The 26,282-nt window shown below is 39.0% G+C and overlaps 2 protein-coding genes across 9 annotated transcripts in view; one reads left to right on the top strand and one right to left on the bottom strand.

Annotated features, from left to right (window-relative positions):
* Positions 1-1,422: 1,422 nt before the first annotated feature.
* On the bottom strand, positions 1,423-3,649 carry LOC128015853 (probable G-protein coupled receptor 173). The gene has a single exon (XM_052600063.1). The coding sequence runs from the start codon at positions 3,184-3,186 to the stop codon at positions 2,071-2,073; it is 1,116 nt and encodes a 371-aa protein (XP_052456023.1). The 5' UTR covers positions 3,187-3,649; the 3' UTR covers positions 1,423-2,070.
* Positions 3,650-19,494: 15,845 nt separating this feature from the next.
* LOC128015851 (forkhead box protein P1-B) overlaps positions 19,495-26,282 on the top strand; it is a 172,310-nt gene continuing 165,522 nt past the window's right edge. For 4 of the 8 annotated variants that reach the window (XM_052600057.1, XM_052600056.1, XM_052600052.1 and 1 more), the window contains exon 1: positions 19,517-19,810. The gene's annotated coding sequence lies outside the window, so the exon portion shown is untranslated. Of the gene's footprint in view, positions 19,811-26,282 lie in introns of all 8 variants that reach the window. The other 4 variants (XM_052600054.1, XM_052600053.1, XM_052600049.1 and 1 more) reach the window with 4 other exon arrangements.

The following is a 26,282-nucleotide window of genomic DNA, read 5'->3' as shown; positions in this document are numbered from 1 at the left end:
TAATGCAGTTTCTTTCTGTGAAATGATTTTACCATTTGACTTTCTCATGTCATTCCAATCCTGTATGATTTTTAAATGATGAAAGATTTAATTATTTGGTGACAACGTTCTCCTGTTAAAGGAATAGTTCACCCAAAAATGAATATTTGCTGAAAATGTAATTTGCCTCAGGCCATCCAAGATGTTTGTTTCTTCATTAGAAAAGATTTTGAGAAATTAAGCATTGCATCACAGCGAATGGGTGCCATCAGAATGACAAGCCCAAACAGCTGATAAAAACATCACAATAATCCACGACTCCAATCCATCGATTAACATCTTGTGAAGTGAAAACCTGCATGTTTGTAAAAAAGAAATTCATCAAGACATTTTTAACCTCCAACCACTGTTTCCAGCTAAAATACAAGTCATCTATCCATAATATTTCTTTGTGGAGTGAAAAAGTAAACTCTGAATTAGGAGAAAATATGCACAGGTCACTGTTAGCAAGCGAAAACTGTCCAAAACAGTTCTAAATGGATTTTGATGTGAGAAGACAATAGAGGATGGACATTTTCACTGGAGAAAGTTTGAATATGGATTATGGACTATGGTGCCTGAAAGCAACAGTTTAAAGTTAAAACAATTATGATAGATTTGTTTATTACAAACATGCAGCTTTTCACTTCACAAGATGTCCAATTTATAAGCATTTTATTTTATTTTTTTGGGTGAACACTTCCTTTAAATATATATATATATATATATATATATATATATATATATATATATATATATATATATATATATATATATATATATATATATATATATGAAATGTCTTAAAATTCTTTAAGTAACCACATGACCAGGATTGGGGGATCTAGTGTAAAAAATTCAGAACAGACTGTAGAAAGAAAAGTTTTGGTTGACTGCTAGCCTAAATATTATGGACACCTTGTCACCTTCAATATCTATGGTGGCTATGGTCTTGTCTCTTGTATGTTTTAACCCGAAATATTTCCCTCTTCAGGTTTCCCCCGCTTTTACATAGAAAGCAGCTACCCAGCATGCACTGTTTACATTAACTGAAGATAAATAATCTTATTTCGCATCTCTAGTGGCCTGCAATGCACCAGATCACATTAATGTAGAGCTGGAGTTGTGCTGAGGTTAGGTTCAGGAAAAAAGGGCTCTGTATTATATAACTGCCTGTTTGAAGGGTGGGGGGGGTTTGGGTGGAAACACAGCCAAAAATTTCTCATTGAATGAGCAAGTCTGAAACATCACATAAGGCTTAGCGAAATATATACAAAACCAGATGTTTAACATCAGTTTAGTCTGACACGACAACAAAATCCCTTTCTTGTAATGCCTCATTGGCCTTTTGCTTGCATTTGTTTTTGCATTTGATTCTTGTACTGCTTTAGCACACCAACACAGTGCATTTATAATCATTTATTTTAATTAAAATATAAATCAGTCTCCTCAACACTGACCCATCAAATCTGCTTGTGTCCACTGAAAACAAATTTCCAATAGCAATTTAAAGGGACTGTGAGAGGGACTTGGTTTATTCACATTTAGTCCATGTGATAGTAAAAAGACATTGGCCATTTTGTTCACACAAAAAGTCATAGCAAATATATTACATATCAGTTATAAAGAATTCCAGAATATAAATAAATCATATTTTTACATTATTTACATCGATATGTGGATTGCATAAATATGGATGTGGATCTTCATAAACCTTTGCCTCATAAACCTTAACTTAACCTAAACTTAAAATATAAAAGATTTATAAGGCAAAAGAATTTTGATGGAACAGTTGTCTATGTTTTATGTATGTGTGCGCGTGTAAGTGAGTGAGTCCTTGTTTTCAATGAACGTTATAGGGTGGCTTGTTAAAGCAGCACTTTTTGTGAAGAAGTATTAGAATCATAAACAGCTTTAATTTGAAGCAGACAAATATAGGAATGTAAAAAGAAAACACAGGTTTGAACACTCATAGGTCTCTTCTGTACATTTTGGAGCCACTGTATGTTTGACAAGCAGACAGAGCCAATGAAAATAAGTGAGAAAAACACTTCAAATCACGCAGTATGGCTCCATGGGTGTTTGAGTAGTCAGGCAACACGGCAAACATGCTCTGAACCTCATTCTCAGCTCCTTATTGAATATGAAACATATGATGGGATTCGCCCCCGCCTGGGCGAACGTCAACCACACGGCCGCGGTCTGGTACACCTGAGGAAGCGCGTTTCCCTTCACAAACACCCGGATGTAGCACGAGACAATATAGGGCGTCCAGAGCAGCAGAAACGCCAGCGTGATCATGTAGTACATCTTTCCTATCCGTTTCTCCATCTTGAACTCGTCCAGCACGAGCAGCCTCCGGTTGGCGTTGTGTGACGCCTGCCTGATGCCCACTAACGTCGGCGGCGTCGGACCGCGTCCAAACCCCGCGATCCAGTTGGCAGCGGCCTGGCCCGTCGCGCCCGGTCCGTGGAAGGTCCAGTTCTGGCTGATAGCCGGAACCAGTTGCACGGGTTTCATTTTACGGTGGTCGTAAACAAAACACAGCATTTTGACATACACGACGTGCGTCGTGGCCACAATCACGGCCAGCATGAGCATGAAGCCCAGAGTGTCGTTAGCTTTCACGTATCTGTGCTCGAATATGCACTGCTCTTCATCGCGGATAAATTTGTAGGTCCCGACATCGAAGACTGGGGGAAATGCCATGGCGACCGAGAGCGTCCACACCATACATATCACCGCGACGCATGTCCATAGCGTCATGCGTTTGGAGTAGAACCGGTGGTGCGCGATGGCCATGTATCGCGTTACGCTGACGCAGAAAAGGAGAAACGCGATGTGGAAGCAGAACAAGACGGCCACGAACGCGATGATCTTGCAGCTGATGATGCTGTAGCTCCATACGGAGCCGCTGTTGATGGAGATCATCACGAACGGGAAGCACACGGCCGAGCGGATGATGTCTGCCACGCACAGGTCGAGGAGGAAGTAATATGGAGCCTTGTGGAGAGAGCTGTCTTTCAGCACCAACACGGAGAGCACGGTATTCCCGAGCAGGCTGATGCAGGTGATGAGACCCAAAGACGCCAGTTTGACCGCAGACGCAGTGATGGCATAATTCTGGAGTGAGGGGATGCTTCCCCCTGGATCACTTGTGTTCGCCATCTGTGCAAGCACAACCCAAGCTGGGCTTTGTAATCCGACATTAAGCAGTCCTTGTCCCCCAGTTTGATGTACAAAATCAGCCCTTAACAATCAGTCGACTCTTTTATATGACCATACCTCGAGCCTTTTGGAGATCCAAGACATCACGTGCATCGTTTTGATTATAACAGCGTCGTACGGTTCTTCATTCTTCAAACCAGATGCTGGGTAATCCATTATTTGTCGAAGAAAAACGACGTGTATTACACAATAATAGACACATATCCGTCTCTATTAATCCGATCGCGGTCGCGTAGGCCGAAAACAATCCAAGACACTTCAGCGAAACATAATTTCTGAATAAATACCAGCCTGTATATGTAAGCATCCAGTCTAATGTGGAGGTCGCGTTGGAGCACGTAGCCGTCTTGTCTAGTGCGTTCTTGTTTTTTTTTTTTTGGGGGGGGGGGGTAAAATGGGAACCTCCGGTGACAGCAAGGGTGGGTCCGTCTTAAGGGAGAGCGGCGCGATCCTGACACCGCGTCTATACTAGAAGCGGCCGATGCCTCGCGACGCGCCGCGCCGCAACGCAACGGCTCGAGGCTGTCTACGCCGAAGCTACACGTCATCTTAAAACGTTCACTATCGCGGGCCAATCAGCTGTAACCTCGATTACTTCAGTAACGCTTAATGAGTGGATATCTGTATACAACTTTATATAGGCTACATATCATGTACAACATAAAATTGTGTGTGTGTGTGTGTGTGTGTATAACACTTCTAAAAATAAAAATAGTTTTTTAGGCTTACTAAGAATCACAACAATTTCACTCTCTATTAGTTACTTATGTTTTATTAGATTTTTAAAAGGTGTTAAAGAACCAAGTTGAGGCACACATTTCCTTTAGACATACAATAAAATTGTGAATTAAATAATTGCAACACTGAATGAAATGAAATAAAATATTTGGAGACTTAAATTACCCTTTAAATGTCTAAATGTCATTGCTTTAGATACAAAATGTCAAACCAATCGAAAGTTTAGGGCTTTTCTCAGATCTAACTTCAATTTTGTAACGTTTAACAAACCGGTCCCAAGGTGATTTTTAGTAGATGTACACCTAGGAGTATTTGCATCTACATTTACTTCAGTCTTAACACATAGTCCTGGTGGTCGTTCATGCAGTTTCACTCTGGCGAAGCGCTGTCCGTGGTGCTGAAGTGCAATCGTGACTGATAGCTGTCAATCAGAGCGCTGCTGACCTGATAAAATCACCCAACCTAAGAAATAATATTGACACGAGAGAGGTTTTCTATCTTAACAAATGTCCAGTGAATCGATGGTATTTTCATTTCCAGGCCAGAAGCAGCCCCAGTCAGTTTTGTGATGAATAGCGTCATCTAGTGTTTAGATATGGTAATGCAATTAAGGGCAATAATAATAATAATAATAATAATAATAATAAAATAAAAACCACGACAATAAAATACAGAAATTAAACATCATATTAATTATAAATACTGTATGTGTGCAGGTGAATGAGGGACCATTATTCCTAACCAAAATGGAGTGTATGGAGTGAGATAAATGTGAAAGGCTCCCTTAACACTTGGACTCTTGTGAAGCAACCGAACAGGTATCTCACAAGAAGCTTTTAATAATTAGTATTGTAAAGTTGTTTTATTCTGTGTGCTTATTTGAAACCCTTTAAAATGATTAGAAAGCATAGATTATTTGACACTACATTTAGCAGAACAAATCAAACAAACTGTTGGCTGTACCAGTCAGTAGAAGGTTAATTATGAATAAAATGTGCAGTGCATGTTATACATTCACTAAAATTCACAATTCTAAATAAAAAATAAATAAATAAATAAATAAAGACTCGGAAAAGGGAAGTTAGATATAAGAAAAACTTTACTGCAGATGCCACTTGGTTTAAAATTTAATGTAATGCAGTAACATGAAATTCATACTATAATTGTGGCAAAAGGTGTGCTTTTAGGCCACTGTAATAGCTAAAGTGGCTTTTTTGATGCACCTATTTATAAGTGTTTAATTATTGAATGTTTCATACTAATGATAACTTCATAACCTATGCTCTTTGCTTAACATAGAGCATACCATGCCAATGTTTTTGTTGTTGTTGTTGTTTGTTTGTTTTTCTTTAAGTTAGGTAAGATGAGGAGTAGGCTCTTTGCATTAACACTTGTTTGAGAGACTCCAAGGTAATTTTAATAGGTCAAAAAGTTTTAGTAAAACTGATTATCAAAAGGCTTTAACTTTATAAGCAGTAATATGGAGCCTTGTGGAGGGAGCTGTCTTTCAGCACCAATGCGGAGAGCACGGTATTCCCGAGCAGGCTGATGCAGGTGATGAGACCCAAAGACGCCAGTTTGACCGCAGACGCAGTGATGGCATAATTCTGGAGCGAGGGGTTGCTTAAAACTTATTATTAAAAGACTTTAACTTTATGATGATAATGATGGAAATATTATATATTATCAAATTTGCATAAAACATGAAAAAATGCTACAGTCTTAACCTGTAACAAAAATTTTACCTGTTTTTATATATTGTTTTTTATTTTATATTTGGCTCCACCTAGTGGTCAATTTCGGAATGAATATAACCGCTACTTTGAGTAGTTCTCAATCATAACAATGGCAGTGACATGTTAAATTTAATCACTTTCTCACTCACTCAACTAAATAAAAAAATAAAGATGTAGATGAATGGTTACAGTATAAATATAAATACAGACTTTCCCTTATATGCATATACAGTTTAGCTGAAAATGTTGTTTGTTTCTTCTCTGTGGTGTTACATGATAATTAGTCATAATTAGATGTCATACTTAGATATGCTATTAAAGATCTATTCTTTTAAATGATAAAAATATTAAGTTTAATTTCAATTCCACTGGATTTTCATAGTAGATTAGGTGTATTGTTGGTTATATGTGTTATTATATTTCATTAAACTTGCTTAATATGCTAACAGGAATGCCTTTTTTGTGCTCTGCAGCCTTATTATGTATAAATGATAAAAAATAATAATAAAAAAAAAGATTTCATCTTATTTTTCAAAGGTCAGTAGTGAAATTGTCCCACCTGTGTCATGTCAGATTGAGATAAAGGGCTCTTTGTCTTTTATACAATAGGCAAATACCAGCTATTGTTCCTTTCTCAGTGTGTTTTAAGAATCATGGACGGATATCATTTCTGAGCCAGACTTATGAAGAACAGAGTCGTCTTGTTTCATTTGCTTAATTACCTAATTAACACAACTCTAATTACTCCCCTTTTGAGCATGAGTGCATATTGAGATAATGTTACATAATGAATAGTAATTCTCAATTAATTTTTTTAAAGTGCTACTTTATCACAACAAAACCAGATCCACAGTGCATCAGAAAAGCCAAATCTGATGTCAACACAATCCAAATAACATTGCTATTGTTTTCCTTTTGAGAAACAAACTACATGTCAATCTCACATGGATTTTACTCCAATAAAGTTCTTCAGCCAATTACTGATGAGTTGTGTTTTACAGTTTTTCTCAGTTGTTCTGTCGGGCCACAGATTCTCATCTACATCACAACAAATATTTTCCCTCGCAATGCAATGTGGAATTGAAGTCAAGTGAACCATCTCACTGTCACAGTGTCTGGGTTGTTGTTCCCCGGGGTTCCACTAGATGTCCTCCTTCTCACGGTGTCTGTCCCAGATCACTTCCTGTTCCCTTATATGGTCACCTTCCTCCTTGTTACGTAATTGATTGTTCACCCCACCTGTCTCCTGTTTCCCCATTATCCTTCTGTGTATAAATACCCAGTCTGTCTTAGTCTATGTTACGGAGTCCTTGTTTAATGTTATGTATTATTCATGTCCGTCAACTCTCGTCTTGCCTTGCTCTGCCTTGCCTTGTGTTCGTGTCTTGTTGTATGTGGATTGATGTTTTGGTTTTGACCCCTGCCTGGACTGTTTACCCCTCTGGATTATCCCTTGAAATAAATCATACTTACCTGCAATTGGTTCTCGTCGTGTTTCAAGCGTCTCGTAACGTGACAGAAGGACTCCGTCACAACAGAGAACCAGCGGTATGTCTACTCATGCTTCATCCCCAGCCACCGAGCGGGACAGAGGCGGTTTTGAGGGAACTCGCCTGGTGGTTTTCCGGGGGACCAGGGGAGGTCGCCGAGGAGGAAGTGGTCGAGAGGAGACTCGTCATCGCTCTCAACCATGGCCTCCCTTTGACCCGGGGCTCGTGTGGGATGGATCAGAGCCACCCTCTCACCATGGCGAACGGAGAGGTGAGAGGAAGCACACACCCTCCATGGTAGCGCCACAACCCAAGATGGCCGCCAGCCCAGCTCCACAGCACCAAGTGGTCGCTAGCCCAGTACCACAACCCAAGAGGGCCGCTGACTCATTCTTAGATTATTTCGCTACACTATCAAGGATCCTAGAGGTTCCCAAGATGGTTCATGTCATGGCTGCTGAGCCAGCAACTCAGCACAAGATGGCCGCCAGCCCAGCGCCACAGCATAAAAGGACCGCCAGCCCAGCGCCACAGCACAAGATGGCCGCCAACTTAGAGCCACAGCACAAGATGGCCGCCAACTTAGAGCCACAGCACAAGATGGCCGCCAGCCCAGTGCCACAGCACAAGATGGCCGACTCAACGCCTGAGTCACCAGTCCAGGTGCCACCGACTCACCGTCATAGAGGACGGAGAACGAGGAGACGGGCACATACCGTTCCTCAAGGCCTGGAGAATCTTCCCGAGCGGACCGCTGTCGTCCCCGAGGACTTTCCCGAGTGGGCCGCTGCCGTCCAGGAGGACATTCACACTGTCGTCTCCGAGGCCGTGCCCGAGGCGGTGCCCGATGCCGAGGCGGTGCCCGAGGCTGTGCCCGATGCCGAGGCGGTGCCCGATGCCGAGGCGGTGCTCAGCGCTGTTCCAGAGGTCGAGGCAGTGCCCGTTGCTGTTCCAGAGGCCGAGGTGGTGCTCGATCCTGTTCTGGAGGTCGAGGCGGTGCCCGAGGCTGTTCCCATTGCAGTTACTGAGGCGGTGCCAGAGGCTGTTCCGGAGGTCGAGGCGGTGCCCGACGCTGTTCCAGAGGCCGAGGTGGTGCTCGATCCTGTTCTGGAGGCCGAGGCGGTGCCCGAGGCTGTTCCCATTGCAGTTACCGAGGCGGTGCCAGAGGCTGTTCCGGAGGTCGAGGCGGTGCCCGACGCTGTTCCAGAGGCCGAGGTGGCACCCGATGCCGAGGCAGCGCCCGATGCCGAGTCGGTGCTCGATGCCGAGGAGGTGCCCGATGCCGAGGCGGTGCCCGATGCCGAGGCGGTGCCCGATGCCGAGGCGGTGCTCGATGCCGAGGCTGTTCCCGAGGCGGTGCCCGATGCAGTTCGAGAGGCCGAGGCGGTGCCCGATGCGGTTCCCGAGGCGGTGCCCGATGCGGTTCCCGAGGCGGTGCCCGATGCAGTTCCCGAGGCGGTGCCCGATGCAGTTCCCGAGGCGGTGCCCGATGCTGTTCCCGAGGCCGAGGCTGTTCCCGAGGAGGTGCTCGATGCTGTTCGAAAGGCCGAGGTGGTGCCCGATGCAGTTCCCGAGGCGGTGCCCGATGCAGTCCCCGAGGCGGTGCCCGATGCAGTCCCCGAGGCGGTGCCCGATGCAGTCCCCGAGGCGGTGCCCGATGCAGTTCTCGAGGCGGTGCCCGATGCTGTTCCCGAGGTCGAGGCGGTGCCCGACGCTGTTCCAGAGGCCGAGGTGGCACCCGATGCCGAGGCAGCGCCCGATGCAGTTCCCGAGGCGGTGCCCGATGCGGTGCCCGATGCAGTTCCCGAGGCGGTGCCCGATGCTGTTCTGGAGGCCGAGGCAGTGACCAATGTGGTTCTGAAGGCCGAGGCAGTGACTAATGTGGTTCTGAAGGCCGAGGCAGTGACCAATGTGGTTCCGAAGGCCGAGGCAGTGCCTGATGTCGAGGCAGTGCCCGAGGTGGTTCCAGAGACTTTGGCAGTGACCACGAGGACGTGGTGGTCGTCCGCTCCGCCCTGGGGGACTCTGGCGGTGACCACGAGGATGTGGTGGTCGTCCGCTCCGCCCTGGGGGACTTTGGCTTTGACCACGAGGCTGTGGTGGTCTTCCGCTCCGCCCTGGAGGGCTCTGACTTTGACCACTAGGCTGTGGTGGTCTTCCGCTCCACCCTGGAGGGTTTTGACTTTGTCCACAAGGCCGTGGTGGTCTTCCGCTCTGCCCTGGAGGGCTCTGGCCTTGACCACACGGCTGTGGTGGTCATCTGCTCCGCCCTGGTGGACGCCTCAACATGTCCTTCATGGACTTCTGTTTTGTGTTTTTTGAGTTCTGTTTCTGTCTGTTCCCTTTAGTTTAGTCTGGCCCTCCATCCCTCCCCCTGTACCTCCTCCGGTCCTCCTCCCTCCTGGTCTCCCTGTTTTATGTTTACATTTCTGGTGTTTGTTCCCCATGTGTTCCTTTTCCGGCCCTCCGTCCCTCCCCCTGAGCCTCCACCTGTCCGCCTCCCTCCTGGTCTCTGTGTGGTGTTTTGTCTGGGAGCCGCTCCGTAGAGGGGGGGTACTGTCACAGTGTCTGGGTTGTTGTTCCCCGGGGTTCCACTAGATGTCCTCCTTCTCACGGTGTCTGTCCCAGATCACTTCCTGTTCCCTTATATGGTCACCTTCCTCCTTGTTACGTAATTGATTGTTCACCCCACCTGTCTCCTGTTTCCCCATTATCCTTCTGTGTATAAATACCCAGTCTGTCTTAGTCTATGTTACGGAGTCCTTGTTTAATGTTATGTATTATTCATGTCCGTCAACTCTCGTCTTGCCTTGCTCTGCCTTGCCTTGTGTTCGTGTCTTGTTGTATGTGGATTGATGTTTTGGTTTCGACCCCTGCCTGGACTGTTTACCCCTCTGGATTATCCCTTGAAATAAATCATACTTACCTGCAATTGGTTCTCGTCGTGTTTCAAGCGTCTCGTAACGTGACACTCACAACTTCATATATAAGGATGACGTTAGCTTCAACCTGACCAAAAGCAGAAGTCATGGTTGAAATGTCATCAGCCACAGAACTACTGTTGATTTGCCATGCCAACAGGGAGAAAATATCCATTGTTCGAATTTGTAACTCTTTTTGCAACAGATTTGTCCTTTATATATATATATATATATATATATATATAATGCTTTTCAATTGAAGGTTCATGAGATGCACCTTTGAGCCATTTCAGAGAACTGGTTTACCATTAGCTGATCTACATTCTCTTCATTGGTGAAAGTCAAGATTCACCTGAACAATTCATGGAAAGTTTACAAAAAGTAATAGAAATGTGTAGAAAATATGCTTGAAAGTTTATGACAACTAGATCAACCATTTTGCAATTATGACTTACACAATGAACTAATGCCTAAATCAGTGCTTCCCAAACTGTCCTGGAGGCCCCCCTGCCCTGCACCTTTTGTATGTCTCCCTTATCTAACACACCTGATTCCACTCATCAGCTTGTTAGCAGAGACTGCAAGAGCTAAATTGGGTGTGTCTAATTAGGGAGACATACAACATGTGCAGGGCTAGGGGTCCTCCAGGACTGAATCTGGTGACCTCGGTCTAGATGTTTTTGGGGGTAAAACGGTTGCACAGAAAACTATAGTACATTTTAAGTAACATGACATTAGCAAGTGATAATGCAGGAAGCTGCAGACAAACATACATAATCAGTTGCATGAACGCACCAAAGTAATCACAACTTGTTCAAAAGAATTAAAAAACTGCTTTTATGATGTGAACAGTTAAGTAGGTGATGTGGAGGTTGAACAAGTAGTTTTGAGAATTTGATTTCTGATCTGAGAGATGCACCAAAGTGACTATTACAGCGGTGACCTTTTGACCTCAAGCCGAACATTATATGATCTATTCATTATCATCTTAAAAAATAATAATAATAATAATACACACAGACATTGCCCCATTAAAACCTGACATTAGTCAGAAGACAAAAGTCAGCAAAAAATGTTATTTGTGTTATGTTATACCGTTGTGTCACCAGAAATAATGTCTGTAAATTCATGACAGACTGCACTAATATTAAGGTAATTTTTTAATGAATAAAATACTGATGTAATTAACCAAATTGACCAAAAATTGCTTGGAAAATCATTAAAAATGTATGCATCATTTGTACACTTTTGTGACCTCTTTTAAAATAATTATTATACCTTGATGAGGTTTTTAATGTTGCTTTTACATATTTCAGTAGATGTCTGTCACTTTCTTGAAAGAATCCTTTGTTAGCGGCAGTGGACACGAAGCAGAATAATAAGTCAAAATGGAGTATATCTCCATGATGGGTGTGTCTGTGATTGATGTATCCGTCTCATGCCTGTAGGCGTGCAGTTTTTCTGGATAAGAATATAGGCCAGTGACGCCCCTTGGTGCCCCCTTTCATACTGTGAGCAATATGACCAGGGACAAAAGCATTGCAATGCCTCTCTTTGTCAAATGTCAAAAGAGTGTTGTTGAAGTGCAGTTGCTAATGTCATGTTGCTCAAAATGCATTATACAGTTTTCTATGCAATAGTCTTACCCCTCAAAACATCTAGTCTTTAAAGGGGGGGGGGGGGGGGGTAAAATGCTCGTTTTCACTCAATATCATGTTAATCTTGAGTACCTATAGAGTAGTACTGCATCCTTCATAACTCCAAAAAGTATTTAGTTTTATTATATTCATAAGAGAAAGATAGTCTACCGATTTTTCCCAGAAAAACACGAGCGCCTGGAGGCGTGACGTGTGGGCGGAGCTAATGAATCACGAGCGCTAGTTGCGTTGAGAGCGTTTGGAAGCTGTGACAGCTGTGAAGGCTGAAACTGAACTAGAGCAGCAGCAGCAAGGACTCGCTCCGAGCGGGGCTCGAACCCGGGTCTCCGATGGGAGGCGGACGCACTAACAAGGAGGCAGAGATATTTTAAGCAGTTTTACTCACCGCCTGCGGTTCCAACACACGATCGTGACCCTTTTTCATTGGGATTGCATCATCCTTAAGAAATAAACGATACGCAAATCCGTCGTCAAATTGGGCTTTGTTTGTAAAACAAGCATTTTTAGAAATGCAGGGAACAAACACAAACACTTGCACAACTCCGTTGATTCTCTGTAAAAATAAACTCCATCCACTGGTCCCTTAATGCTGTTTTTTCTTTGGTAATCTGTGCTGGGTTGTCTTGCCCTGGCAACCAAAAACACACTTCTTTTGTGACATTTCGCGACGCTCTCGCTCTGATCAGTGATTGTCTGTGCACAGGGTCCGTGTACGTTTTGATAGTTTGTTTTCCAATTTGAAATGAAATAAGCAGAAACGAGAAAACGGCCCCTTTATTCGTTTTTCGTTTTTTTTGAAAAAAACGAAAAACGAGATTACGGCTTGATTTTTCGTTTTTTAGTTCAGAGGCATAAAACGAATAAATGACTTCAAAATTCGTTTTCCACATGTGGGCGGTCCTAAGACGCCCCCTTCCGCCGATTGGTCAAGCAAATCTGGGCACGTGACGTCATCAGTTGTCGCTCAGGTCTGTTCAACAAAATAATAGTCCTCTAACGTTACTATGGCTACCGATTCTTAAACTGTGCAGGGCAGGTCCTGTTGGGCTTTCTTCTGTGCAACTTTACGCGTTTCACAGAAATCTTTACATCAGAAATATTAAATATTAGTGTGCCACCAGCCCGTTTTAATTAGCGGTGCGGAGTTAAATCTGTGTGGTGAAGTTGCGCTAGACAGCGCCGAGCGGGAGAGGATCAATGACCAGTGTTCGGTCAGCAGTCAGAACTTGGGTACCGATGATGATGAAATACATTTTTACTGAAAATGACCCGCGAGTATGATTGACAGGACGATAACGGAGACAATTAAAAGCGCAATATAACGTCTGTTAACAAAAAAAAAAAAAAAAAAAAAAAAATATATATATATATATATACAAACAAAAAAGAAGGATGTGTTAATTTATTCAATCTTTCATTAGTTGGTGACCCGGTGTGATTATAATAGCATAAATAAAAAAAACACGTAATAGGCTATGTATGCCAATAGACAAAACACATCAGCTTTTCCTCTAGATCACTTTACAGTGTGATGGAAATAAACTTTTCTTAAAGCGTGTTGTATATCACCACAGCTTTATTGGCACCTGGCTTTAGATGTACTTTACACACTGTCTATTGCAGCTCAAAGGAGGCACTGTGAATTTACATTGCAATTTCATTCTAAGAGACTATTAAATGTGAAGTGACAACATGAAACACTACTTTTAATATATATAAAAAATAAAAAACACCAGCAGTTGGTGGCAAGTCACCCTGATAATGTTTAAATACCAATTTACTCATTTAGGCTCACAATAAGCAGATTACATAATTATACCATGAAAAAATTAAAATAAATATTTATGTGTGTGTGTGTGTGTGTGTGTGTGTGTGTGTGTGTGTGTGTGTGTGTGTGTGTGTGTGTGTGTGTGTGTGTGTGTGTGTGTGTGTAAAAGCAGGAAGTCCAGTCCTGGCTGTATAATCAAACAATAAAACGAGAAACAATGAATGCCATCAAGAACATTTTTTATTCCACAGGAACTTGATCCAGTTCACTTGTTAAAGGATACTCCACTTTAAAATAAATTCTGTCATCATATACTCGCTCTCATGTTTTTTCAATCCTTTATGAATTTCTTTCTACTCTCAGTCCAGCCTCTCTCATTGTTAAATGATGGTTTATCACATGAATGACTACTGTAGCCCTAATCTCATTCGAGACCACTCTTCTTGTTCCTTGTCCTCCATTTCTGACTCGTCCTCTTCCTTCCCTTGCTCCCCTTCCAACTCCTATTAGTCAAACTCGTCCTCTTGTACTCTGTCTGCATTGTTTGCATCCATTATCCAAAACCTATTACTTGACCTTTGGCCTATTTATGGCCACTACTAAAGTTATGATTGGTTGTTGTTAGGTAAACAAGCAACAAGTGTTTGCACATGTGAGGAGTTAGTGTGAGGCACTGATGAATTAGTGTGGCATTTTGATTGGTTGTGTTTATAAAAGAAAAATCAAGAAACTTCCTGTCAGATTTTTGTGTGTTGTATAGAAAATTGTGTGTTGTGTTTTGCAAAAAGTGTTTAACGAAATTGAAAACTGAGTAAAAGGCCAAACATTTGTGTATGGTTTTGCAGATTTAGTGTGTGGTTCTGGTGTCTGAGTGTCTTTAGAAATTGGTTTTAGAAATTGTGTGACATAATAATTTTGTGTGTAAGCAGTTGAAAAAAAAAACTGTAAGCATTTTAGAATATTCCCTTGCTTTGATAATAAATTCTTTGCTGAAATTTATTAGCTTGTGGCTGATCTGATTGATCATAAATGGGCAAGCAACCACAATTTTATCTTTTTTACAAAGTGTTGTTTTCATTTAATGTTTGCATTAGGGTTATTTAAATTAGCATTTAGCTTATTTAGGTTAAATTTGTTTCTTAAATCTGAAACTTATACTTTTTTGCCATATTGCATGATATTTTAATATACATCACAAAGATTGAAACTTGTCATTAACAAAGACAATTTTTTTTAAACCTGTTCTTTATGGCAATACTATTAAAAAACTTGAACCTTAAGTAATTACTGTGATATGAAATGTTGATACTTGCACATGCCTATTATATAATTCACACTTGCACCACACAGGCAAGACCAACTGTAGCATCCTGACAAGATAGTGCAGACACGCAATAACGTGTCAGGTCATCTTCCATGTCCAGTTCCTCCTGGTTCACTAATTGCATCAGTTCCCCTTTCACTGGATAATTCACTCTGTTATTTACTTCAGGCCATATTCTTTCAATTGTGTGATTCTGTTTATTTAAAAGGAAAAAAAAGAAAACAATTAGACTAGCACAACAGCTACATACAGTTAAGGAAGTTAGTTTATTACATACAATCTTGGACCTCTAGAGCAGTGGATCTTAAATCTGGTTGCTTTAAGGAGGTATTTCTACCTGATTCTACATAGAAATTCTAATGTCGTCGTTGTGACCTACTTCAATCAGTTCGTTGAAACATAAAACAGGGAAAAGCCGTTATAACCTAATTGAGTTACATTGACTTAACATACAATTTCCATTAATGCTTGCTCAGGATGGACACATTCGACACATGTGCACCTGCTCATGAGTTCAATCAAAGTGACAATCACAATTGACAGCAATACTCTTCAGCACAATGGTAACCACAAAATTTTATGACAGAAAAAATTGACAGAGTTGACACCCAATTAGATGTATCTGGAGTTGACCCTTTTCATTAACCATTTATGACAGTTAATGTGTCTGTCTCCCTTTTGCTATTTTTAGTTCAAGAACGTTTCCTCTAAAAATTGTAATGTTGAAAATCTTTGGATGTAAATTATTCTACAGCGCATTCAGGAAAATCTAACACTTTTGGCAAATATTATTTCATGATAGGCCCTGTTAATTATCGCAGTAAATCTTACAGAGTACAGGCATATGTAATTGAATCAATCGACTGCCAATGTAAATGCCACAGGCCATGACTGTGTCAGAGTCAAGAATGCCTCCGATTTTGTAAATTACCTTCTATCATCTGTTAAAAGTCCCTTTCCTTATCAAATTACTGAAATTATGTTGATAAGATACATATTCTTTTGTCTAATTATTATTATTATTATTATTAGAAAAGGGGGTTCCTTATGTTTTGGCTCATGGAGGATGCCAAAAGAGAGAATCTGTGGATCTTTTGCCAAATGCAGTGGAGGCTGCAGGCTGGTATGACCGTGAAGCAAGATCTTCATTGACACCAGTTTCAACTTTTGGGCAGTATCCATTTCAGTCAACAGAGGACCAGGTTGCTGTGGAGATTCAGTTCTCTATGCAGTGTCCTGACATTGCGTCTCTTTTTGAACGATGAGGGGATGGTGTTGGCGCAGTAGATAAGACACATGCCTTTGGTGTGAGAGACCCGGGTTTGAATCCACTGTAAGACACCAATGTGTCCCTGAGCAAGACACTTAACCCCTAGTTGCTCCAGAGGTGTGCGACCTCTGACATATATAGCAATTGTAAGTCGCTTTGAATAAAAGCGTCAGCTAAATGAATAAATGTAAATGTAAATGAACGTGTTGTCAATTTCCAACAAGAAGAGTTCCAAAATGCTTTGAAAATACTAATTGATCTTGTTCGAATTCATGCTTAAGAAAGAAATTCATAAAGGATTGAAAAAAAACATGAGAGTGAGTATATGATGACAGAATTTATTTTAAAGTGGATTATCCTTTAACAAGTGAACTGGATCAAGTTCCTGTGGAATAAAAAATGTTCTTGATGGCATTCATTGTTTCTCGTTTTATTGTTTGATTATACAGCCAGGACTGGACTTCCTGCTTTTACACACACACACACACACACACACACACATATAAATATTTATTTTAATTTTTTCATGGTATAATTATGTAATCTGCTTATTGTGAGCCTAAATGAGTAAATTGGTATTTAAACATTATCAGGGTGACTTGCCACCAACTGCTGGTGTTTTTTTTTAAAATATATATTAAAAGTAGTGTTTCATGTTGTCACTTCACATTTAATAGTCTCTTAGAATGAAATTGCAATGTAAATTCACAGTGCCTCCTTTGAGCTGCAATAGACAGTGTGTAAAGTACATCTAAAGCCAGGTGCCAATAAAGCTGTGGTGATATACAACACGCTTTAAGAAAAGTTTATTTCCATCACACTGTAAAGTGATCTAGAGGAAAAGCTGATGTGTTTTGTCTATTGGCATACATAGCCTATTACGTGTTTTTTTTTTATTTATGCTATTATAATCACACCGGGTCACCAACTAATGAAAGATTGAATAAATTAACACATCCTTCTTGTTTGTTTGTATATATATATATATATATATATATATATAATTTTTTTTTTTTTTTTTTTTTTTTGTTAACAGACGTTATATTGCGCTTTTAATTGTCTCCGCTATCGTCCTGTCAATCATACTCGCGGGTCATTTTCAGTAAAATGTATTTCACCATCATCGGTACCCAAGTTCTGACTGCTGACCGAACACTGGTCATTGATCCTCTCCCGCTCGGCGCTGTCTAGCGCAACTTCACCACACAGATTTAACTCCGCACCGCTAATTAAAACGGGCTGGTGGCACACTAATATTTAATATTTCTGATGTAAAGATTTCTGTGAAACGCGTAAAGTTGCACAGAAGAAAGCCCAACAGGACCTGCCCTGCACAGTTTAAGAATCGGTAGCCATAGTAACGTTAGAGGACTATTATTTTGTTGAACAGACCTGAGCGACAACTGATCTGATGACGTCACGTGCCCAGATTTGCTTGACCAATCGGCGGAAGGGGGCGTCTTAGGACCGCCCACATGTGGAAAACGAATTTTGAAGTCATTTATTCGTTTTATGCCTCTGAACTAAAAAACGAAAAAAATCTCGTTTTTCGGTTTTTTCAAAAAAACGAAAAACGAATAAAGGGGCCGTTTTCTCGTTTCTGCTTATTTCATTTCAAATTGGAAAACAAACTATCAAAACGTACACGGACCGCACAGCCTCTCTCTGCTCTGCTATACTCTTCCGGCAAACATGCCCTCAGGACCCATATAAGGAAATTCCGCTCCATCTAACGTCACACAGAGCCATACTCGAAAAAACTTTCTGAAACTTGTGACAAACCGGAAGGAGTATTTTTTGGAACAGAAATACTCCTTCAAACGTACAACTTAATTTTTGAAACTTTGTCCATGTTTAGCATGGGAATCCAACTCTTTAACAGTGTAAAAAACTCAGTATGCATGAAATAGCATTTCACCCCCCCTTTAATTCATTGTATAAGTCATTAAATGCAAAATGGTTAATCTATATGTCATAAATTGCCAAGCACAATTTTTATTTTTATTTTTACACATTATTATTAGAATTTTGTCAATCTGGCATGAATTGTGCAAGTGAATCTTCACTAATGAAGAGAATGTAGATGGTGAACCAATGATAAACCATTTCTCTGAAATAGCTCAAAGGTTCATCTCATCTCATGAAAGCTTATACTGTATAGACAGATGACACTAGTAAAAGTGTAATTGGGAATTCTATCCAGTCTCTTCCAATCAATATCCCACATACAGTAATGTGTAAATTTGTACTTTTGAAATGGATATACAGTATGGCATACATAAGCATATGGCATACTGTTCAATACAGTAACTGTCATCCAAAATGTTGCCATGGTTTACATCAGAGCATCCCCCCAGAGTACACTGTTACATTGACAACATGACGAAGCAATTTGACAGTCTTATCCGTAATCTATGACACAAGGATTTATTTTTGAGAGATGAACTAAGGATTTTGAGCAAGAGACCTCAAAGGTAATCCTTGGTGTTTTGCTATTTGTACGAGTTGTTTTGAGAAGTGCACTTACTGTTTTGCAAATGTCAAGAATGATTCGGGAAATGTACCAAAGCAACTGAGAAAAACTGTAACTGTTATTAATTTCACTATAACAATAATAATATATTTTTTTCTTTAGCAAATATTTTTATCAGACTTATTTTTATATATTGAATTAATTTTAGGACAAAATTCAGTATAAATTCAGCACTACATGCCTGCAGGAGACACAATAGTCCAGGGGGTGGCGCTCTATATCCGTGAAACACATCAACCTGGGTCCTCTTTCACAGTTACTTGAACTGTGCATTTCAGTCCTTGATCAAGGACAGTCAGACTCTCCCTTATTCCAGAATTGTAAGTTAATGCTGTTCACAATGAACAGTCACCAGCGTATTCAAACGACCAATTATTATACGTTCTCTCTTATTTATTTATGAATTCATATTTTTAATCAGTTATTCTAATTCTATATATTATAGGTTAACTTCACACCTAAATATATTTCACTGTATACAGATTTATATCCCCCCCCCCCATACTTTCCCTTTTAAATACATGTAAAATCTCCATGTTTTACATTATGTCAACTACCCTTATTTATTAGGCCAAGGAAAGTTAACTGAGTATTATTGTGTGAATTTGAATTCAGCCTAAATCTGGTTATAAGCACTGAGTGGTTCGTAGTCTTTCACTTTTTTTATGGAGATATTTTGACTACTATTTTTTTTATCTCATATCTATAATCTAACTTATGTATCTGTGACTTTTTTGACACACTTTTGTTTTGCATCGCAAAGATCCGCATGAATGTTGTTTACCCAGCAGGTGGATGTGACGTCACGGGCGTACAACTCAAGAAAATAACAACATCCAAATCCGCGATTCTCTCCCTTTTCTGTGTGAGTACAACACGCAATAAAGTGTAATATCATCCGAAGCAGCTCCGCGGAGAAAGGCGGTGTAAACCGGGCTCGAAGCGGCGGCGTTGTTCCCAGTACAGTGTTTGCAGCTGAAGTTAGTGCCGCTGGCGGAGTGATATATTTGTTGGTTATTTACAGTACGTTTTATACCACGCGCTCATGATATACAGATCTCGTGAAGAGTTGAATTTGTTATCGTTCACAAATTTCCGCATACTGTCACGTCTCTGTCAAACCACGGTAAGTTCACTCTCCTCCAGCATTCTGCAACATTTTAGGTTATATGGAGTTTGTCTTTGTTATCTTATTGTTTTAGCAATAAGATAATTAGCAAACTAACAAACAGTATTATCGGTCGCGTGTCTAATAACTAATGTCCGGGGGATGAATTTTATTTTTCAGTCTTCAAGTACTTTTTCTGAAGTTAGCTCTGTGGCTAGTAAGTTGTTACGCTGTTCATTTTTGTTTGTAGAAACAACATTGTATCGCTACACGTTTGACAGCTCTGGTATGACGAGACGCGTAAAAACGATGTATTAAAATCGCTGTGCGTTTGTTTGTCGACGGAGTAAAAGTTTGCGAGCCGAGATTTCTTTCAGTGATACAGTGTTGAATATGGGATTTTTCCCCACGTGTTCCCTCAACCACAAAAAAAAAAAAAAAAAAAAAAAAAAAACATCAACAAACACTTATACTGGTGAATCCTTTCGTTTGGAATTAAATACAACATTATTTATGAGTACGAAAACTGTTTAGAATAAAAAAAAAATTCTGTGCATTAAAAAAGTTCAGTACAGTGTATCATCCGGTTGGGCTAGAGAGTTGAGAGAAATAAGTTACTCACTCCATCTAGAGTCGGCTGCGTTTCAAAACCTAGTAAGCTGCCTAGATAGGCAGCATTTTTGAGCATCACTGATATCGACCGTTCGAACGTGCCTGTCAATTCCTTAAATGTTGTCATGTCAAGTGTAGCTAGTTATAGTGAGATCGGCTGCCACCATAATTGTGTTGTAGCCTAACAAGTCAGTTAAATGTACCTAACTGCTTGTAATTTCGGATTTTGAGATAAGCAACAAATGGATAAACCAATCTGCTATTAATAAACAATTATAAAAGTCTAGCAAAAGTTATAAGAAGTGGAGGACAGAAACCTTTAAACTGATGCAGTCCTTGTGCACATGAACAGAATAAAAGTAGCACTTTTCTTTTCTAAAAGTTTAAATTTTAATACTTTACATTTATAATTGACCTGACATTTTCTTCACATAATACTATATTTGGTCCCATTATTGCTCAGCTTGTTTTATATTTATATAATTTATTTAGCTTATTTTTTTTTACATTTACAAATTAAACAAACAGAATTTTTTTTTTTTATACCATAGATACATAGCCATAAATATATCTATTTTTAACATACATCACACTGTTATGCATTTGCATAATTATACAAACTAAATGGATCCACATGTAAATCATTTAATGCAGATGTTTTATATTTATTTTGGAACTGGCAAGGCAAAAGAAATGTTGCTTTTTGCGTTTGTGTGTAAATGTATATTATTATACTAATTGATTCTCATAAATGTAACTTTTAAACGTCTTTTAAGAACACATTTTAAAATAGGAAGCAGCAGCAGCTTTAACACCCTGCGTTGGCACGGCTCAGTTCTTAGGATTAGTCATTGTCTGAGGGAAGAAGACCCAAAAAAAAAGAATGCTTTTTTTTTTTTTTTTTTTTCGGTAGGAGAAGTAAAGTAAACAGCCTCCAACAAGCGAACCTTGACAACCCAGATTAAGGAAAACACTGGAGATCAAACAGTACTGCTGCTGGGCCGTTGTCATGAGCTGCCTGAGAGGGAGAGACAGAGAGAAGGAGGGAGGGAGAGAGAAAGGGACTATTTGAACAGGCACTGATGTTTGTGTGCTCATTTATGCAGAAATGGACCTCTGCAAATGCAGGCTGACCGAGGATTAAAAGCACTGACTGAACTTTTCTTTGCAACTTTTCGGCCTTGGCGCTCAATGAGAGCCTGAGTTATTTCTCACCTTATTTCACTACTGTGCTTACCAACTACCTGTAGTGGAAAAATGCAAATCTTGAGGCTCCATTCAAAGGTTTTTCATATAAAGTTTCCCCAAAATAGATTTGTGATAAAATGTAACTTTTTCATTGTATTGGAAAATTTTGCATTTTAGAACTGATATTTTTAGATTTACTTCGCGATCTTGCAAAAGAGGTTGATGACTCAGATGTGTGTGGTGGTTATGGCACAGAAAGGTTATTAACATATTACTTCACTGAGGTACTGTAAACTGAGAATCGTAGAGGTTATAGACTGCCTGCCGAATAATGCATGAAGTTGTGATGTCTGGTTCATAACGTGGGATAGAGGTTGCTGCGTCCCGTGTCTTGCTGTGTGTTCGGGCAGCTGTTGTCCCTCTTTACTGTGTTGCTTTCATACTGGGTTGCCTGACTGGAAAGGCAGGCCATTGGCCAGACACTGGATGACTTAGGTTGAGGATGCAGCCAGCTTCTTGTTTCTATGGCAACTCTGGACGCTGTCAATGTGTGGCAAAACGTTGTTTAGAGTTTATTATAGCTTTTTGTTGTCACACCAAAGTCGCAGAGGAAACCAAGTACTTTATCATTTGCATATTTAAAGCCATTTAAAAATGTGTCACTTTTTTTTGTTGCTGCAAATGTGTAGATGGACATTAACTTAAATTTTCAGTGCCATTTTATGTGTATGTGTTTGTGTGTGTGTGGGATTGTAGTGACCAAAAGTGTTAACTTATATTAAAGAATCTTCAAATTGACTAGCCTTTGTTTAGATTCTAACTGGGATGCTTTTGAAATGAAATAAATTTTTTCTTTTAATCCTGGACATTTGACCACTGCTTTTTTTCCGCTGTCGGTTAATTTATTATAAAAATGCATTTATTTTTATGTGTAGCAAAATTTTAATTTATCTGCTAAAATAATTTCAATCATTTAGATCAAATATTTATAAGATAATGGTACATTTAAATGAATTCAGCTGTGTCCAAATGTTTGACTAGAAGCAAACAGTGTGCTAAAATTGAATGGAAAGAGTTTGAATCCATGATAAAATGTTTTAATGATCAAGGCTCTATACAGTAAGAACTCACCGATTTGTTACCATTGAAATAGTTGATTTATAGCCATAGTCATTCTGGGTATGTTTTATTGGATTGTAAATCCAAATGGATTGGATTAGAGGCTGGATTAAATGTTGAAATGGTGTGATACTTCCAAGTCCCTTTATGCCAGCTGTGAAGTTGACAGCTGAGCTGGGATCAGCTTGTTGGATCAGTTTCTCACTGATCTAGCCCCGAAGAGCTGAAGAGCAGCAGTAAATGCTTGGATTCCGGAATTTTATAGCGAATCCCTAAGCAATAGGATGCTGCTCTTTCCAGGAATTCGAATCATTGGATTTGTAGACCTTTATGTGATACATAATGTGCAAAAATACTTCCCAGACTTTTTTTTTTTTTGTGCAAAAATTGCCATACATATTCCTAATTCAGTTTTAATGGAAAGAACCAGAAAACTCCGATTTTTACACATAAAATGAATTAATCTGATACATTTTATTTATCTATTTAATTTATTTTAATATTTTATTATTTTTATGTGACAGAATTTTTTTCCCTTCTATAAAATAGTATTTATTTATAAATAAATAACTTGTATTGCATTGATATCAGAAAATTGCAGCTTATGTTATATGACTCCATAAAACAGATTCATAATCTCATTTTCATTGGAAAACAATTGCATGTTTTAAATATTTTATATTATTGTATCTGATGTTTTCAAGACTTTTAAAATGTTGATAAAACTTCATCCGCTAGATAAAATCACCTTGGCATTTGGCAGATTCAACAACATTTTTGAAGTCCAAATGTGTATGTTTGAAAGGCATACATTGCAGGCACATGATCAACAGATTTAAGCCATGCACAAATAAATCTTAAGTGCATCATTATATTCGATCCATGCATTCGGTCTTAAACAGGCAACAGCCTATAAATACCTGCTGTTTCATAAGCGCCACCTGCTGTCAGAGAGTGACACTTGTGTCTCATTCACAAAGCTAAAATCAGACCATTCTGCAATTGCATTCTTGCAATTATACAATCTAATTGCAATCAAAATAATATGTATTTAGCATTGTTGTTTGGATCACGAATGAAATGCAGTGGTTGCCTCTTATTTTAAATGGAAAAAACATAGCCAAAGCCTTAGTTTGTTTATATGAAGAGATTAGGGGTGCTCCGATCACGATCGGCCGATCATTAATGCGCATCTCGTCAGTAAAGCCGGTTTTCTAATCAGCGGTTAATTCCATCAGGTGCGTGATTTCACATAGAGCAGCTGTTACTACACAGAGCCGTTGTTAACTGAGAAGATGGGCCAATAAACGCTGAAAATGAACGTGATTTGCGCATCTTCTCTATTAACAACGGCTCTGTGTAGTAACAGCTGCTCTATGTGAAATCACGCACCTGATGGAATTAACCGCTGATTAGAAAACCGGCTTTACTGACGAGATGCGCATAACGATCGGCCGATCGTGATCGGAGCACCTCTAGAAGAGATATATTTTATTTGTATTATTTAATTATTTGATTTGGGATTAGTTTTATTATTTGACATTTCAATTTCACAAAGAAATGTGCAGCATTTTGTCTGAGAAATAATATAAGGATACCTTTTCATTTAAAAAAAAAAATTGTGAGAAAGTTGTATTGTGAAATCAGTATTGTGAATTGTATCAATATGATCCGAGACGTGAGTTTTGTGATCCCTTGCACCCCTAATCTCTTGACTTGTCATTTGAAGAAAAAAAGCAATCACTGAAGTTTTTAAACATGCAAATTTTTCCACCGTTAAGTTCAGCCAATGTCTTTTAAAACAAATTTATATATATATATATATATATATATATATATATATATATATATATATATATATATATATATATATATATATATATATATATATATATATATATATATATTATGTATTCTATATATTTTTTATATTTAATATGCAGACTACTTAAATTCATTTTAGGCTACCAAAATCTGAAGAATGTCTGCCCGAAGGGTTATCGGAGATTTTGAAATTTTGCAAGCACTGCAGCTGGCTATGGGAACCTTCACACCAGTGTTTTTCACAGAGTCAGTTCAACATTTACTCATCGTAACCTTTCTAGGACTCATTATTGCACTTTTGAAATTAAAGCAGTGTTGCTGCACTAAATAACAGAAATATACACAATAAGGATATAATATATTTCACTGGTTGCTTTAACATAATATTAACACTTTATCTTGACAAAAGAATTTACATGAAAATTTGATGCCATTCCATTTTCGGCTAAAGCTGAACAATAAGGATTTTTTTTTTTAAAAATGTGTGTATATGTATGTATATATATGTATATATATATATAAATATATATATATATATATTATATATAAATTTTTTTCTTTTTTTTTTTTGCAGACCAAAATTTCACTGTAGCTTGTTCTGGCTATATATATATATATATATATATATATATATATATATATATATATATATATATATATATATATATATATATATGTATATATGTATATATATATAATATATCCGCATGATCTCAAGTGATAAAACCAAATAAGCATATTGAAGTAATTGTTTTAGGATAATTTGACACTGAATACTGGAGTGATGGCTGCTAAAAAATCTGCTTTGCTATCACAATTAATTCAATTGTAAAATATATTTACATGGAATATTTTTGATAAATTAAATGCTGCATCGTTGAGCATAAGAAACAGTTTCTCAAAAACCTAAAAATAATTATCACAAACTTTTGACTTGGTGTAAATGGAATGTTTTATTACTTTATTATGATTGATATTTATTTAATTATACTTCAACACATCAGAGTAATAAGTTCTGAAAACTGTGAAAATATCCTTTAAAAAGCATTGTAAGTATTGAAGAAACATGATGGATAAAAGATAGATTAGTTGCCAGTATTGTTGATTGGTAATGAATATGAAAATTTGTCCCAGCCTTAGAGTTGTTTTGTTTCTGCTTATGTGATTGTGAAAGGGACATCGTTTAAGTGGCCTCCAAGGGAATATACTTTTCCCTCCCTCTCAATAGCAGCATGCTCTCAATTGGAGTATGTTTAATCAGGAAACCAGCTCAAGTACTAATTACCTTATCATAGCATGCATGTTAATTAGTTTTGAAAGAAGGTTTCTTTTTTTCCCAATTGAATGTTCAAATGAATTCAAAGGCAAAAATGATGGATCTTTTCTTTGATCTTCTGTTTACATCGGTATGTGTCTTTCTATCAAAATGCGGCCTATTTGCTGGTTTGAACTTTGTAGCAATTCGGGTGGTCTTAATTGACGTGTTGCTGCTTGTTTATTTGATATAAGTAAGGCTTTATCAGATGGATCATTATAAAAAGCACGGCAATTATCTTAAACGTTCAACGCTCAGTGCTCAACTAGCAATCCTGCCTCATTCACATGAAAGTGAATATGTACAGCCGTTTTTTGCTTGCTGATATGAGAAACCAACTGAAAATGAATCGGTTTGAGTCATTGACACCTTACTTCAAGAAGCTGTTTGAAAAATGCTCCGTGCAGATCTTGATGTGTGCTCAAGGCTGGA

Source organism: Carassius gibelio, chromosome A6 (genome assembly GCF_023724105.1).
Source record: "Carassius gibelio isolate Cgi1373 ecotype wild population from Czech Republic chromosome A6, carGib1.2-hapl.c, whole genome shotgun sequence".
NCBI lineage: Eukaryota > Metazoa > Chordata > Actinopteri > Cypriniformes > Cyprinidae > Carassius > Carassius gibelio.
This window is presented reverse-complemented; position numbering and strand designations above follow the sequence as displayed.

Excerpts from the sequence above, each read along its gene's own strand:
- LOC128015853 (XM_052600063.1), bottom strand. The coding sequence starts at position 3,186 with ATGGCGAACACAAGTGATCCAGGGGGAAGCATCCCCTCACTCCAGAAT.